Source organism: Zosterops lateralis (assembly GCF_965231275.1).
Source record: "Zosterops lateralis genome assembly, chromosome: 7".
Taxonomy (NCBI): domain Eukaryota; kingdom Metazoa; phylum Chordata; class Aves; order Passeriformes; family Zosteropidae; genus Zosterops; species Zosterops lateralis.
In genome coordinates, this window is record NC_139767.1 from 21482201 (window position 1) to 21500637 (window position 18437).

The 18437-nt window shown below is 34.2% G+C and overlaps 1 protein-coding gene across 1 annotated transcript in view; it reads left to right on the top strand.

Annotated features, from left to right (window-relative positions):
- Positions 1–18437, top strand: part of KCNH7 (potassium voltage-gated channel subfamily H member 7) — a 209485-nt gene that overhangs the window by 166265 nt on the left and 24783 nt on the right. Inside the window, exons 8-11 of the mRNA XM_083865336.1 lie at positions 3342–3741; positions 4217–4416; positions 14400–14652; positions 18056–18261. Coding sequence (XP_083721462.1) covers positions 3342–3741; positions 4217–4416; positions 14400–14652; positions 18056–18261 — 1059 coding nt within the window. The remainder of the gene's footprint in view (positions 1–3341; positions 3742–4216; positions 4417–14399; positions 14653–18055; positions 18262–18437) is intronic.

An 18437-nucleotide genomic window follows, 5' to 3' on the forward strand; every position in this document is an offset into this window, starting at 1 on the left:
GAACATAAAGGATTACAACAGGGATCAATTACAAAGTTCATTGAAGGAGTGCCCCTGAACATAATTCTTCCACATCTCCCCTGGTAAAGATGTTCTTAAGAGTAAAGGTTCAGGTGCTAAAGTCAAGCTGAAGGGATAACTTTAATATAAGATAACATTACAGATTACAATAACAAGCAAGTGCATTCTTGCACTTGTAGAGTAGACAAATATAAAAATGTGGAAGTTGAAACAGAAATTATTGGACCATGCAATTACTTTTTCACTATTGTAGGTATAAGTAAATTGATTCTTTATTCCCTCAAAATCTAGTAATTGCCCAGTTCTCTACCTGGAGAAACTGGTTTGTTTATCTAAGCAGCAATGATGCTGTAGATTATGTTCCATTCACCGTGCTATCATAGCTTCTCTCTCTCATTCATGGTAGTGAATATGTCAATCACTTTTCTAAGCTGCTACTGACTGCAGTTTTTCTTCCTACATTGCTAAGTATAGTATTTCACCAATGATCCCTTTTTCATAGTTTAGCAAGAAGAGGCAAATTTAAAACTGACAGAATGGAGCGTTTTCCATCTAATAGATTTTTTTCAGTCATAAGGGTTATCTTTTTTATGAAATGGCTCTTTTTTGTTATTTGAGATTCTTCAAAGAAGATCCCCAATGAAAAATTGTATTGAATAGTCTTTTTATTAAACAACATAAGCTCTAAAGAGAGCTCCATGTGTGCTCATGCAGTTTTAAAGCGCTTTGATATCAAATGGAGTCTTGAAAGGGCAGGAGATAATAATCCAAATACCACACACAGCACTATCTAAATGCTTCTATTTGAGACATACTTTTTCAACCATAAGAAAGCAAGAGTCAGACTGTTAACTTTCCAGTTTCTAAAATAGGAAAATAATATAATTTTAATTTTTTTTCTTTTCTGCTTAATGAGACTCAAAATTATGATGGCTGGTAGTAAATAACTCTCTTTTTTGTCTCTGTGTTGTAAGAGTTAGGTGGCTTCCCTAATACATGGGAAGATAGAAGTAGTGAGTAGATGGAGAGGAAGGAAGAGAAATGAAAATATTCTGATGTGATTATTTAACTACTCTTGAACTTGTAGTCCAGCTGATAGGTATGATGAAAACAGAGAAGCAAGCAATCCAAAGAAGAGGGCAGCATCCATCAGATTGCTATTTGCAGACATTTATTGTTGGCACCAGATGGGGTAAGGTAACTGATAGAGTAGGACCTCTGCCTCCTTGAGCAGGGGTGATCAAAGTACTCCAGCACACCAACAAAATTACATTACATGGGACATAGTTCTGAAACCAAGAACTTCTGTCCCTGGACGAGTGACACCTGGGATATGTACTGTTACTATGGGAAGGCTACATCTAATGCTGAGAAGTGGGCAGCATGTAATGCACATCGAAACTTGTGGACCATCCTTTTCACCTCTACTGCTGGCTCTATTTTAGTGTTAAACCCTCTCCACTGTATTAAGAAAGATTCTTAAACATATCTAGCATATCTCATTCATGCTGATTTTACCCTTGAAGAGATGAAGCTTTCTTGTGTTTATATATCTTCCACCTACTCCAGAGTTCAAACTGATGTACCTAAGTATAGGATTGACATTGAGGATGAATGTTAGCAAATTTTATCTTAAGAATGGGATGGAACAGTGTTGACATATTGTAGATTCATGATCGACCATTTGATCTATCTAAGGGGCACTATAGGACTATGCAGTCTCTTGCATGACGTAGAGATATGACTACATTTGTAATAGAATGTTTCAAACACCCCAATCTTAGCTTTTCTTAAAGGATCATAAATATATAAGCCTTACACAAAAAAAAAAAAAAAAATCTAATCACAATATTCACATACTTCTGAATCTCAGCCTAGGCATAGAATTTTGAAGAGTGTGATCTTTCAGATTACTGAGGTCATTTACCTTCTTTATGTGGTAATGAGGAAATCACCCCAAATATATTATTTGGGGTGTTAAACTGAACTAAGGAGTGTTACTGTACATTATCCTCTTGTTCATTTACTCAGAAAATATGAACTATTTATTGAGTTCTCCACTGAGAAATGCAGCAAAGACTCTTGTTTTGTTCCAAGATCTTTGGGGTTTTACTCAGAAACGTGGCAAATGCAAGGATTTAATAAAACATAAAAAACTAGTCTAGTACTTGTTGCAAGAAAGCTTTAATGCACTGTCAGAGTGGCTTGGGAAACTCTTCCTGTTATGTGTCATGTAATATACATGTATGTTTAAAATAAAAAATCCAAACCAAAAAAAACCCCAAACAAACAACCAAAACCATTAAACAAGTATGCAATCTCAGTATTTACTGAATAATGTATGTTCAGACTTAATGCAAGGAAAAAAGGTAGCTGAGGGGTTTACTTTTTGGTTTTTTTAACCTGGTTGTTCCTCTTTACAATGCTGTCCATTCCTTCTACAAGGAATTAGCAAGTGTGAAATTTATTTACTAATTGAAAATTGAAAACTCTTATTAATGACCTCTGGATTCCTTTAAAACGATCAGATCCTCAAAGACACTGCAATGGATAATAGCACAAGTCTGCATGAAATCATGAAAATCATTAAATACATTCCTGCTTAAACCTGCTCCAAGTTATTTTTCTAATGGTGTAGTACTTTTATTACTGGCTCATGCCACAACACCTGCAAGATGCGAAAAGATCCATCTGGAGGAACTTTTCCATGATGCTCTGTTCACAGTGCTTCATCTTCTTTCACCTGTATGAGTGTTCTTGCCATTACAAACAGGAGGAGTCTTGTAGATATACTCTTTGTGACAGTTCTGCCCTATTACTTCTCTTCTAGAATATGTGTGCCAGAGCATTGCAAGGAGTTTTTAATTTAGGATCAAATACAGTCACACAGCTTTGTTCAAGAATACTCATTACCTATGTGGACAGTCATATAATTATGAGTAGTTCCAATAACTTACAGATTTTATCATGGTAAAAAATCATTAATCTATTGGATCATTAAATACATTATGGTAGACTGAAGAGTCCAGATCAGGTAAAATATTCAGTATGAAAGGGTATTTAGCACATAATGACAACTTCAAAGCACATGACAACTTCAATATATCTTGATTTTAAATGTACATATCTTTTTCTTCACTGGTTTTATAATGAAATTGATAGTTTAAAGAAAATGAAATTAAGATTATATTGAAATCGTTTCTTCTACTTTTTATGTTGATTCCTCAAAATAATGGAATTTGTAGTGGTTTATTCATGCTTACTCTTCATAAGAATACATTTGCTAACAGAGAAAATTAATTTCTATGTTATTTTTACAGACAACTACATTAATAGGCCTTCTGAAGACAGCTAGACTGCTGCGTTTGGTGAGGGTAGCACGGAAATTGGACAGATACTCTGAATATGGTGCTGCAGTTCTGATGCTCCTCATGTGCATATTTGCACTAATTGCACACTGGCTTGCTTGCATTTGGTATGCCATTGGAAATGTAGAAAGACCTTACTTGGCTCACAAGATTGGCTGGTTGGATTCTTTAGGAGAACAACTAGGAAAGCATTACAATAAGAGTGATGCAAGCTCTGGACCATCTATCAAAGACAAATATGTTACAGCACTTTATTTTACCTTCAGCAGTCTGACAAGTGTAGGATTTGGAAATGTGTCTCCAAACACCAACTCAGAGAAAATCTTTTCCATCTGTGTCATGTTGATTGGCTGTAAGTAATTTTATCATGGAGTTTAATCTTTTTTTTTCCCTCACTGTATCTGAGCAAATGGCTTAACATTCTTAACTAATAAGATTATAAGCATGCAGCCGGAAGGGCAAATTCCTAGGAAAAGGAATGTTGTATGCAAAAAAAAGTTGTGACTCATTCAGTGTCAGGAAGTAATCAAGTTGTTTGACTACTCAAAATCTGTTATCCAAACTGTCAGAATATTTGTGTTGTTTATCAGTGTCTGTAAGCAAATCCTGTATAAAGTAAGAAGGTGAGTTCGGAGTGGATTTAGGAAATTATAGCCCATCATATTTAGATATTTATAATTATATTTTATTTTTCTATTTAAAACCAAACCTATAAATGTATGCATACCTTCTTCACTCTTCCCTTTCTTCTTAACTTTTACTTAGCCATACTCATCTGCAAAGCACAATGCTATGACTTAAGTAACTTTTGTTTCTCTTTAATCCAGCATTAATGTATGCTAGCATTTTTGGAAACGTATCTGCAATAATCCAAAGACTCTATTCGGGAACTGCGCGGTACCACATGCAGATGCTGCGAGTGAAGGAGTTCATACGCTTCCATCAGATCCCCAACCCTCTACGGCAGCGACTGGAGGAATACTTCCAGCATGCGTGGACATACACCAATGGCATTGACATGAACATGGTATGTTCTTCTGTTTTACAGGCAGAGATGCTGAGGAATAGATAAATGCATAAGAAAGTAGAAAGATACTGTAAGTCTTTAGCATTTATAAGCTGTAAAAGTACAAGCTTAAGAGGGTGAATCTATATCTCAGCTACTGACAATCAAGTCACTCTCTACATGTTTGCCATACAAGAATTTCACTGCCTAGGTTATTGCTATGTATATCAGAAATCTGAATTCTCAATGTGTATAGGAAACCTTGACAACTGCAGGTGACTTCTGTAAGCTTAAATAGAGAAAAAAAGTCATAGGTTTGTTATTTCAGATAGAGTTGTTCCAGATTTTTGTTTGTTCTTTGCCCTAATTTTCCACTTCCAGTATCAAACAAGAGTACCTGTGTTGATATCTACAGAGTTACTGTCCTATAAAACCTGTGGAGATCAATTCTTTTTCAGAATCCTTCCATGTAATCTAGAACAGGTATATTGGGAGTGGGTTGAAGAGTGGAGCAGGCAGGTTTAGCTGCTCTTTTCAAAGAGAAATATTTTAATCACATGATAGTCTGAAAAGTAATTCACTTGCATTCGCAACCACATAATTCTGCACTGAGAATCAACACAGTGCTACTAACCATTTAGCCATCCACAGGAACTCATTTCTAGGAACTGACAAGGAATAACACACATATTTTCTGTTTTGATAATCTCTCCTTCTATAAATACACAACTAGCTAAAAAGGAATAACAATCTGCTAGAGAGACAAAATAAGCATCTATGTCTCTGTCTTATTTTCTGGAGTTAGAAACATTTTTTTCTGAAAAGTCAACATCATTTTGAAGACACTGAGGGCATCATACATCTTAAGGACCTGTGAATCTGTGTCTCTCTAGGGATGCCTTCCAGAGTTATTCAGAGATGGAGATTAGAAACTTTGCAGAGCACTCTAGAAAGCTGTAAAGAACAAGAAAATCTTGTTACACTTTTGTAACAATTTAACTAGAAATTAATTTCCAACATTCATACAGCTTTCATGTGGTACCTATACATACGCTTCTGAATGACTGTCAGAGTACTACATTTTTATGCAGTAAACAGAAACAATTGTCTTGATTAAAATCTTTTATAAAGGTTAATCACTGACAATTTGACTTTATGGTTACCATTAAGTAAAGCAGACCTTAAAAATACAATAGAAAATCAATATATTTGGCTTCACTGCCACTTCCGTGTGTCCCTTCCAGAGGGATAATATGTCCAGGGCAGGACAAGGACAATTGTATAAACCTCTGCTGGGGATTACTGCAGTGGAAGGCAGCATCAGTAGCTTCATCCTGTGTGGCACTGAATAGCCCTAATTCCTTCTGATGGCAATGGAATTGTGAGGTACTCAGCACTTTGCAGGATCAGGCCCTTAAGCTGCAGGTGTGTTCAACCTAAGCCTAAAGTAGCTCACTGAATTATTTCTGAAGATATTACAAAATCATATATGCCTTAACTAATTCATTACCATTAATGGATGTACTAAAAACACCTGATTCACTTGAAATAGTAACTACAACTGGAGGCTGTCACGTGAAAGCTTGCATAATTTGGAAACTGGTGTATGGAAATTAGTCTTGGATTTGTCATTAATGTGAAATAACAACTAAATGGATTAAATAGCCCATATTCTGCAATATGATTGTGAGGCAGTATGGAGGATTTGTTTTAAATAAAGTGTGGAAAAACCCTCAATTTAGTATCTTGTTTTGTTGTATTTTATTCCTTATTCTGTTCACAGTTCTATCCTTCAAGTTCTATGTCAATCACTTTATTTCCTTTAAGAATTTGAATGTATTACACTTAGTACAAGGATAATATAGGAATTGTGTGATTTACATTGTACTTATGAAAGATTTATCTCTTTCCTGTCTGCTTCACACCTAAATACATGGAATAACACCACCCACTGGTAAGAGCAGGAGGTATTTATATCAAATTTAATTCCAGTATAAAGTGTGGAGAATATCCATGTTATCTGTTGGGTTTAGAGCTTGTTCAATGCTTTCTAATTTTACTCGTAACTTTTTGCATGATGAAGGGGTAGATAGCAAAGGGAGATAATCCAAGTAGAATCAGATGTGGGGCAAAATGGTTACTAAAAATTAGACATTAAAAAATGCTTCTCTAACCACATTTATTGATCACTGTTTTACCCCACAACTCAAGTCATGCTTCTCTGCCCAAAAGAGGTCATGTGCATATTGGTTTGCATTAAATAGTTGCTCTGTAGGAATGTCACTGACAAAGTTGTCATGCTGCTGATCATCCTGCATTTTCCTTTGTGTGAATGCTCTTGGTTTAAACCATATATGCATGTTAACACACGCACCAATGAAGTTTTCTTGGCTATTAGCCATGTGTATATGAGTTGGACTTGCATGTGTTTTTTTTACTTAATTTTGCATGAAATATTTGCATTTACAGAACAAAGGACGAATATTGTCCTCAGACAAATGTGTTTGACTCTTGCCCATGTTTACTTGGAGTTTTTCGCAAATTCTGAAGGCAGAATTTCATCCAATATCTTTTTTTCTTCGTTTCATGACTGAAAGCTGAAAAAAATGTAAAATGTAGTCCTCTTTCTCCTTTAAAATATGAAATACATAATATTTTACATTTTATATATATATATGTACATGCAACATATACACATACATACTCATATATATATATATATATATAAATAGCATTGAGAATATATTTCAAAAGATGCCTTAAATTGTCCTCTGTAATATATTTAAGAATACTGGTAAAGTGGAAAAGAAAACATAAAAAAAAATTAGATTAAACAGAAACTGTTTTAATCTCAGGAGTAATAGTACACTAAGACTAAACTTGATTTTCTAAACAAAATTCTACACCTTGGATTCCAAACCAGAAGATAATACTTTATCAAGTGCTTATTTGAAATGGTTAAACTTAAAATTAGCTTTAGAGACCTGCAAGTGAAATATGCTGAGACCTTGATTATTTGTTCATTTGCTCCCTTCTGCTCCATTTCTACATATTTTTATTATATTCCATTACATAATGTATTTTGGTTAAAAAACAGTTCCACATAATTATGTATGGACTGGATAAACAGGATTTGGGATTTATTTTAATCTGGATAAAAATCTTGAGTCTATAGAATAAGCATAATTTAAATCATGTCCCTGTGATATACACTGGCAAAGTCAAACTACAAAAAAAAAGTTTACACTGCATATTGTTTCGTGAAAGATGTCACCAGTCCCAAAGATTCCAATTCTTGTAATATTTTTAACTATCGTGTTCTGTTTTTCCTAAATTCTTTTTGCCTTCTTTTTCCTCTTTCATTCCTATGTTATCAGTCCAGCACTGATAATAGCATGCCTATGATGCTTACCCTAAAAATTAGTTATTTAATGTTTGAGATTTTTTTTTCAGTTATGCATGTATTTTTTACAATCCTGTCCCACCCTTTCTTTCCATGGATCTTCTGTGCATCTGAATAGCTTTATTGATTTATTTTACATTTGGAAAGAATTCAAAGGTGTAACTAAGTGGGACAATCTGAAAAGTGTTTAGCCCAGTGTAAATATTAATTACAATTTTGGATGTGGGACAGATGTCTTTTTGTTTTGGTTTTTGCTGGATAGTATGAAAGGGGAGAGCAAGTCAGAATTTTTATAAATGAATGTATGATTTCTCCTGCAAGTATCCAAGCAAATAGTTAATTTTACCATTGTGCTAACTGTCTTGCCACTGTGATATGCAAGTATGGTACAGCACACACCTATCTTGAACCAGCAATTCTATAGTAGTTCACCATTGCCTTGAACAGGCTTCTTTTGTAAGAAATTGGCCTCTGATACCTGGTTGACATCATTACTTTTTTTATTCTTACTTTTTCTCCCACTGTGATCACTTCTTACAACAAAATCAGTTTTATAAATAGAACCAGTGCCACTAATATATTTGAAGCAGAGGATTAGAAAAGTAAATTAAAATTTCAAAAACAGTAAGGAGAAATTTTTTGTACCATCAAAAGGCTAATGCAAATTAGATGTGTTTGGAACAAAACCTAGCAGTAAATTGTTAAACTGAGGGAATATGTAATCATGTTGGAATTTGGTACTGCTGTTTGCCTATATGTCAGAATAGAAATCATGACATATAAAACAGCCATGAAGTACCTTATGATTAGCCATATACCTGTTCTTTAATTTTCTTAAAAAGACAACTTAAAAAAATGTGATTGCCTAAATTGAATTGAGTTATAGAAAATGAGACCTCATAGAGAAAAATAATTTCAAGAATGTCCATCTACTTCTAAATGATCCTTTATCAGTTTCTGAGTACATTTGTGGTCTAAAATCTCAAAAACAAGAGAAATTAATTTTTCAACTATCATATTTTTTGAAACATGCAGATCTGATCAATCTTCAATTTCTACAAACTTAAAACTTTTTTCTTGGTAAGGGAGTCAACAGTTGAAGAAACAAATAATTTTTTGTCTTCCTTGTTCATCAATGTATTGTATCTCAGAGATCACTTTTCAGATGTACTCAGAAACTGTAAGAAGACTGTAGAAGTATCATCCACTGCAGCTTCACTAATTCCAGCATAAATATGTCACACATCTGTGTTGTGGCAATGACTGAAAACAAAAGATCCTGTTCTTGATAAGGTCATCAGGCTTCAATCTCATTGAAAGGTGAATTAGCTCATTATCACATACTGCTTCTCTTCTCTCTCAACTGTTGAAAGGAAACATACTGACCATTTGAAAAAAAAGTCATTTTGTGCATAGAAGAGGATTCTTCAGGTGTATTCTTTCTTCTGTGTGGAGCCCAAGAGCTTCTGGAGCAGAATTATTGCCATCTGTGGCCTTTTTCTTTCAAACGCTGAAAAGCCCTTGGAAATGTTTCAACCTTCTACTTATAGAAATATTTAATTTCTGTAATTAATTATCACAGGAATATTGAATAGTAAATTCTAAATTCTTTCTAGAAATAAAATTGCTGAATTACAGAAATGTTTAGCCTAGATGATGTTATTAAACTATGACAGTCAAATGTTAGTGACAGAACTAAATCCCACACTATTCTCCATTAGAGGAAACAGCTACTGGGGGACAGAAATCCTAATTCAAAATCTAAGCAGTGCAATTTGTGCAGCTAAAGAGTCTCAGGTTAGCCTTAAAATTAGGTGGTTGGCAAAAAGATGAAAATTAAATACATTGGTTATTTTACCCAATATATGAATCAATTAATTTCACTCATTCTTTCTGAACAAACTAAAACAAAAGGTTAATTTTTAATATAAAGTTCAAATTCTGATATTCATATATTTTGAGAACTTTATTCAGCATTTAGTGATGCCAATGTCAACATAGCCTGAGATCTCTCTTATGCAGGTAATACCAAATAGATATTAAGTATGTGTGGTTGTGACAGAAAGTGGATTTACTCCTTCCTCTTTGTACCTTCAGCTATTCAAATTTTTTTGCTGTGTTAATTTTTTGTATGGATCAGTTTCTCAAACATTTTGCAAGAAGAGATCAAGACAAGGCAGGAATAAACAGAAAAAGTGGAGACAGACCAGAATCCTCTTTCAGTTTATGCCATCTTAAATTCTCAGATGAACTTTGGAGTCACCGCTTATCTTTCCCTCTATATGCTGGGCACCTGCCACTTGTGAACAACTCTGACTGGTTCTAGGGCAAGAAAGCCTTAGTCACTAGTTTCAACATATCCCAAACACAGCACAATACACAAGAGCCCTCTCATGCTCTCTTTAACTGCTGATTGGTATTTAATGATCTCACCTATATTTCAGCAGAGAAAATATATAACAGAAAATTATATGCAGAATTAGCGGAGTATCTTTGATTGTAAGGCTGCAAGCACTGGAGAATCTCTCAGACTAGGAAAGGCTGAGAGAGCTAGGACTGTTCCACCAGATGGGAGAAATGAAGGCTCAGAGAGGATCTCATCAATGTGAACAAGTACCTGAAAAGAGGGTGTAAAGAAGGTGGAACAGATTTTCAGTGGCGCCCAGTGACATGACCAGAGGCAATGGGCACACATTGGAACTGGAGGCTTCCAGTTCCAATGTGTGGAGGAACCATACACCAAAAAACACATTTTTACTGTGAGGATAACTGAGTACTGGTAGAAGTTGTCCAGAGAGGTTGTGGCATCTCTGCCCTGGGAGATATTTGAAAGCCAACTGGACATCACCCTGGCTACCAGCTCTAGGTAGACCTCCTTGAGCAGGGAGGATGGACCAGATGATCTCTCCAACAAGAAGATCATTTCCGACCTCAATCATTCTGTGGTTTTGTTGGTATGGAATGTGGTATTTCCATGTTTAATGAAAATTATTGTAGCTTATATCCTGGTTTGCTTCAGGTTAAATACTTTCTAAATATTTTCTGTGAGAAATATGTCAACACCTGTTCCAGAACTGAGGATAGAAAAATCTAAAAATTGTCATGAATTTTATATTTTATCCAACACCCCAAGGTTATCTTTGTCCCAAATATTTGCTTGTTGCCTGAAATTAGGGCATGAAGATGTGTCAAAGTCTCATGTCACAAATGTGCCTCATAAATGTGTGAGTGATACCTTGCTGTCATTTTGAGAAAAGAAATTAATGAAGCTGGACTCCCTCTCCTCATAAAAAGATCACATTCTTCAAGGCAGTGTGAATCATGTCCCTACTATCCTCACAAAACCTCAATCACTTATTCCATTTAAAATGTTTTACACCTCTGGATGACATTATCCTCCTCTGTAATCATACCACATGGATAAACCAGCGTTATCTGATGTGGTGTAAGTTTTATTCCAAACTGGGAGATAACTGAACTTGGACTTGATAACTATCAATGACAGACAACTGGAGCCCGTGATCACACCATTAACTGATTTTCCTTTCCTTTACTTTACTTTTTCTTTTCCAAGGAGGAAAGACTAAAGTTGATTTTATGTCTTGTTACACATATTTTTAAAAATATCTGTGTATATTTCTTGAATTATGCATGAGTTCTGATTCTAACCATGAGAATCCAAGATTTTTCTCACCAGGGCCCCGTGGAATCACAACTGAGGAGATATTGTGTGTAACATATGTTACATATGTAAACATATGTAAAGTATGTTAGGAAAAAATGGAACAATTTAAACTCAAATCTGTATTTAAATGGTTTATTAGTTTTGGATTTTTCATTGATAATAATGTTATTAAAGAGTTTTATAGTTTTATAGTTTTATAATTGTCAATTTTTTTATTATTTTGAAGACTACATGGATGATTTTCTATTATTTAGTATAGGCAGTGTGTGTACAAATTTGATGTTGATGTTGATTCTCACATTATAATATAATTTCCAATACAATTTCAGTAATGAAAATCAGAATATGAGAATGAATGTAACAAATATTTGAGAGTTTGGGTTGGCAAAAATTTGTCTGTATTGCACAGCATAAGACTTAGTCTGGAAACGTCAAATTCTGTATTGTGTCAGCTACTGGACTTAGATTAAGCGCCTCACTACACGCAATGCGTGCAATATGGTAAGCTCTTTTTCATAATGTAGGTTTTGCCAATGTTTTACCAAATTTATCTTCAAATCAGCTTCTTTCTTGAATTTCTAAGCTTGTGTTAATTGAGTAATCTCCATTGGAAACCAATGTTAATTATTCTTCCTTTTGGGTATTTTAAAACAGTGATTTAAAAAGTAGATGTCTTTCCTCTCTGATGTAAAAAACTACTTTAGAGTGTAAGCTCCATGGAGCAGGGACTTTTTAGTCACAGGTGCTTGAAAAGAGGCTAGTATCTTTCAGATGTTATTGGCATTTAAATAACTATTAACTGATATGCAATGATTTTAGAGCAGTTTCTTGATAATTATAAATGAATTATAAAAATAATTGTTTCTATAAGGAAATATCCAAAGTATCTTCAGAAATATAAACCAACACACATGAGTTTTGCATGGGTTTTGCTTAATGGTAAAATACAATCCCTTGAAAATCAGATAAACAGCCAATGTGAAAAATTAAAACAATTTATTCTAAGTGTATTCTAAGTGTTCCTGGCCTCCTAACATTTTAAATACACTTTTCTTTTAAGTACTTCTGAATTCAAAATACGTTTCCTATTTCACAATCTATAAAAATTGGACCTCTTCTAAATTGTAATTCAGATAGATACATAGCAAACTAATTAGTTCAAAATAGGTCTTTTATACTCACATGACTAGAGAACAATGTCAAAATAAACACAATTCTTCTCCTCTTGTTTCATTTGATGAACCTATTTTTTTCTCAGTTTTTCGGTATCATTCAGTAAATAAGTTCCTATAACCTACAGCCTTTTTATTTCAATATAATATAAATTATATTTAAAAGCATAATTGGATACTAAGCTATTTCTAGTGGTGTGATAGATACTGAAAACAGTGGCGCCACAGATCGTTTTCATTTATCATATATTCTTTTGCTTAGTGTTATTGAATGCAGTCTTTTTCAGAGGATGTATAAATTTCATGTGGTAATGCTGTAAGACTCAAAAAATTGTTCTATATATGCGTGTTAAAACATTGTTTATTATTTCACAGCATTGATTTCCATTAACAATCATAGAAACACTTCAATTCTGTTAAAGGTTCTAATATCTCATTTTTAAAACATAACTTGGCTTGTGTGGACAGAAGCCTCATGTCAGAAATGTGTTTATCTTCACTATCAAGGGATATGAGTTATGAATATATTTCTGCAGTGAGAGTGAGTGCACAGGAATTTTTGTGCTCAAGTAGAAATTATAATAGCAACAAGTGAATGCATTTTTGGATATATCTTTTCTATGCAGAAAGGTTTACATATTTATAGAGAAGCAGTGCAGAGGATAAACAAGGATGAAATAATAGACTGCTCTAACAACAAAGAGACACATCCTGTTCACATATTCATAAGACTTACAGCATCAGTACATATTTTGCCTTTAGTAATATGCAACAGTTGTAGCTGTCCCCAGGGAAAGCATATGACCCAATCACATCACTGACAGCATATAACAGGATATAACAAGGAAAGGTGGTGTGTCATGTTGTGTCAGCATGCAGAGTCACTCACAGTATTCGCATGAAGTCAGTAGCAGAAATTTTTATAGATTCTAAAATAATCAGAGTTGTATTATCCTAGAGCACTTAAAAAAGCTCACACATAATGACCAGTTGTAAGTAACTCCCTTCTTTCCTTCTAAACAAAATTAACATGTTGCCATGGTACCGAAGAGGAATCCCATGATTCTACTTCAGGCAAATTCCTATTGTTCTGAGTAAAAGATGAGCACAGCAAGGACCGCAGCAAGTAGCCCTGTGGTTTTCTGGATGAATCATGTGTCTATGTAAATCTGTGTAACATTGTTTCAATAGGTCATGTTGCTTTTTCTGATAAAAATTGAAGTCCTACACTTGCAAGTAGAATATATTTAACATGAAAATCTCAATAAAATGCCCTCTCTCTGAAAAATATCTGATCTTCTTCAGATAGCTCTCATTTTATAAATATCACAGTTATTGCAGCAGAAACTTCTTATAATAAATGTAGTACTTTGACAATTGATAAAAAGGAAATAGATATATGAGTCCAAATAATTGAAATTCAGTGAAGACTTCTCCTTTCACTGTCTTGTATTTTACTGCAGTATAGTCATTCGTGTACCCTGATACTATTTCTTGCAATGAAAGAAATCTTAATAGCATATTTTGTAACCATTACATAGATAAGTATTTATATGAGTGCTCACATTGTAAAAGCTTTGCAATATAGATTACACTATTCATTTGCTGAATTTTAATACTCCTACAGCTCTTAGAGCCATGTCTATTTGTAGATCACTTCTTTCTTTTTGTCCAGGAAGAAAACAAAAATTATGTAAAAAACTTTCAAAACATTTGCATGAAGTGTTTATGCTTATCTTTCCAGGTCCTGAAGGGATTTCCAGAATGCTTACAGGCTGACATTTGTCTGCACCTCAACCAAAATTTGCTTCAGAATTGCAAAGCTTTCCGAGGGGCCAGTAAAGGCTGTCTTCGAGCTTTGGCTATGAAATTTAAGACAACACATGCACCTCCTGGAGACACTTTAGTGCACTGTGGAGATGTTCTCACTGCTCTTTATTTTGTGTCAAGAGGCTCCATTGAAATCCTTAAGAGTGACATTGTTGTAGCCATTCTTGGTAAGTACATTTTTACAAGGCATATTAAAAGTCAGATTTTCAAAATAAATACTAGTTGTTCCTGGGACAGGAAATTTGTAAATATTTACCATCTTTTAAAATCAAGCCAAGAAATAATTTAAGAAGAAGTCTATGTTGCTGGAATAATTCATTTGCACCAAAGAGCCCATATCTTTGGATTTCTAAAGATCTATCTTTAATCACATTAATCCCTAGGTAAAAGGTAAGCTGCAAGTTGAGGCAAACAGATATCCAATATTCCAGTTCTGATTATGCTGCAAGATCAAAAGTCAAGCCCGTTCTGTTTTTGAACAGTGATGAAGCACTTCAGTGATGAAGTGATCGAGACATATAAACTCCTCTATTTGCTAATGGGAGCAATCTATTCTGGGCATTCAAAATGTCTTCTAGAGATTTTCAGAAATATCTGTTTCGGTCCACTAGGTATAAAGGAAAATAAGAGAATAACAGATTAAATTGATCTAGAAGTAATAACACCAGTGTTTCCCCTATATTTCTTATTAACATATTCTTGTTTTTATAGCATGATGAGTTGGGTTTTTTCCTAACAAAGTTGGCTCAGGTCAATGCACACTCCAGTTGGGAGCTCACTTGTAGCTGATGATAGCTCTTATGTGAAACCAGTAAGTCTTCATTAGCCATAGCAATATGAAAAGTAAAATAACTAAAACCTTACATAATATGACTAAAGATTTTTTTCTCAAATTTTATATTCAATTATAAGAAAGCAAAGAATAATTGAGTAGATGAGTAAGGATTTTGCTGTACAGAAGCATATACCAGCTGTAATATCATTCATATATTGTCTTTCTGTTAATTGGCCACTGTAGGAACTTCAGTCAGAAAAGCAGCTGAAGCAAGATGTGGACTGGGGGCAGTATGTTGCTATTAACCCACTTTTGACTGATTATTCTGTTTCTACTTTGCAGGGTGGATATGTGAGCAGAACAGAGGTGTGCCTAAAGCAATCCTTCCCTAGGTTTAGATAGTGTTATCAAGATAATTTACTGTCTCACGCTGTTATAGCTCATCAGCTGGGCCAGCTTTAGGCACAAGCAAAGTAAAGAGCATGCAAGTATAACACCATGAGGTTTTACTTAACTGTGTAAGAGTCTTGCCCTGATTATGAGCAGTGTGTTCATCAAGGTGTTCATCTCTCACATCAAAACATGTACATTTCTGTAATATTTCTATTGCACTTGCAATCAAGACAAACTGACAATTTTATGGATTAATCAATTTCTTCCTGGGCCAAAGATGCAGACTGGACAAGTTTTTCATGTTAATACACATCAGATCCTGCACTCTCATACTGTAGCAGAAACCCAAGTATTTGCAGGGCCATGCCAGTATATCTCTTCCCACCTATAGCTGTCCACACCAGGGGCTGCAGTTTGGAGCCTCACTCTCCCAGGGAATGGTAGGTCAGACAGGTGTGCACAGCTGCATCCAAAAGAAACTTGAGCCCACATCCACTACATGATCCATGAGGTAGAAATCTGCCTATAGCTGGCTCCAGTGAGTGAGTCCAGTGAGTGAGTGAATCTGCAGAAAAAGGATAAGTGATATAAAGAAAAATAACTCTGCATTGAAATCGCTCAGAAGCCTAACAAAGTTTATCAATAATTAGCCAAATATTTTTAGTTAATTCCTCTTTCTGAAAAACTTACACACAGAAATAGTCATAAAAAACACTCAGTGCTTTTTGCTCTGGACAACAGAGTAGTCGAACAGAGTTAGCATGGATGAAATTTTCACCTTTAACAAGTATTTCAGCATCATCAAAGAAATCAAAATTGTTCTGAGAAATGCTGGGTTTCTACCCAGCTTTCCTCAAATCATCAGCAGTGTCTGATGTAGATGTGTTAAGTTTCTTTAATAGTGATCTGACAAGAGTAATTCTGCCTCAAATACCTAGAAAACACAATATCTGAAACTACAATCTCTTTCAGCTTTGCAGAGAGGATATAAAAACACTATTAAATAACCATGTCAATACTCTAATTGCAGAGAAGGTTTTATATACCTTGAATAGGGACCTCTGAATTCATAAGCATTTGGGGCAGAAGGACTATATTGGCAAACCCTTGTTTTGTCACTGATTCCTGTTACATTGCACATCTTTGACTATCTGTTATATCTAATAAACTGTGTTTTATGAAATAAAAATTATAAGTTTTCCTCTTAAGATATGAAGGGATGAAAAAAAAGGATCACTTTTGTTGGCAGTTTATTTCCATAGTTAAGCACATTTATTGTTACAAATGTGTGCTTTATTTCCAGTATAAAATTATCTTGCTTCAATTCGTTTCTATTGGTTCTTCCTATGCTTTCCTTCTCATATTCTAGAGGCATTGAATGACATGTAAACTTTTCCTCTCTAAAGAATATATGCAATATAATCAGGTTATCTCTTAATCTTGCCCATGTTCAAGATCTTCACAGTAAATCAGCCCTTAAATTACCTTTTGCCCTTCTTAGCTCAATTTTCAACTTCCTTTCTAGAAAATAGAAAAACTGGAACTATTTTTAGTAACTTAATGTGAAAGTCACAAATGTTTAACAGACAAAAATCACCACGGTATTCTTTTTTACCAGTCTCTGTTTCTCCCTTGCTATGATCACTATTCTTTTCCCCAAGTGTTTTCTTAGTTCCTTCCCAACTCCATTTTGCAAGTAACCCTGAAACCCTTACTGTAGAGCATATTTTCACTGGTTTATGGCTGCAGCTGCTTTGCATTGATGAAGTTTAGGCACAGTTTGGCAAAAATAAGCAATTAAATAGAGATGACAATCTTAACAAACACCTATTGCAAATGTGTCAGCATTGGAAGAATTGTTGTGGTATCAAAACAGAGGCATGTGTTTAACAGGCTTGTTCAAAAGAACTCCTACATCTTAGAAGTTTTGCATTCCCTTTTAGATATAAAAACTAAGTAATTTTCTACTAAAATATATTTCAAGTATGGTCAGTTCCTTCATGAAATTCTTAACAAAATGATATTGCAGGCCAGACAAGTCCTGGACTGGACTGAACAATAGAAATGGCATCTTTGCCCTCATAACAAATATGATTGAAATCACTAACTAGTGCTTTTAGAAGAAAGAACTCAAGTCATATTTTTTTGATGAAACTGAAGAAAAATTGTGATGAAAGTTTCACTTAGTCCAGTGATATGCCTATGTATTTTTATTGATCTTAATAATTCCACCTTTAATGCTTAATAATACTGCTTTTCTTTATATATGTGCAATGGGAATCTGACTGTATCATTTTATGTGAAACCAAGTATTCTATGCCACTATGATAAATAAAGAATCATTCAATTAATGGCTTACTCATTTTTAAAATAATAATCTCTGTTTAATTTTCTTTCTGCAGGGAAAAATGATATTTTTGGAGAGATGGTACATCTTTATGCAAAACCAGGAAAATCAAATGCAGATGTGAGAGCTTTAACTTATTGTGACTTACATAAAATCCAGAGAGAAGATCTACTAGAAGTTTTGGATATGTACCCTGAATTTTCTGATCTCTTCCTCACCAATCTGGAACTAACTTTTAATCTGAGAGATGAAACTGCAAAGGTACAGATAATAAGCGATTTTTCTTTCTGAATATTGGGCCAAATCTGTCCCACAGTAACAAAACTTGAAAATAACATTTGAAAAACTTAGGTTAACAAAATAAAAAGCTAAAATCCTATATTAAAAAAATATACTTACCTGATTGCTTTTACTGAAGTCAGTTAAACTCATCAGAA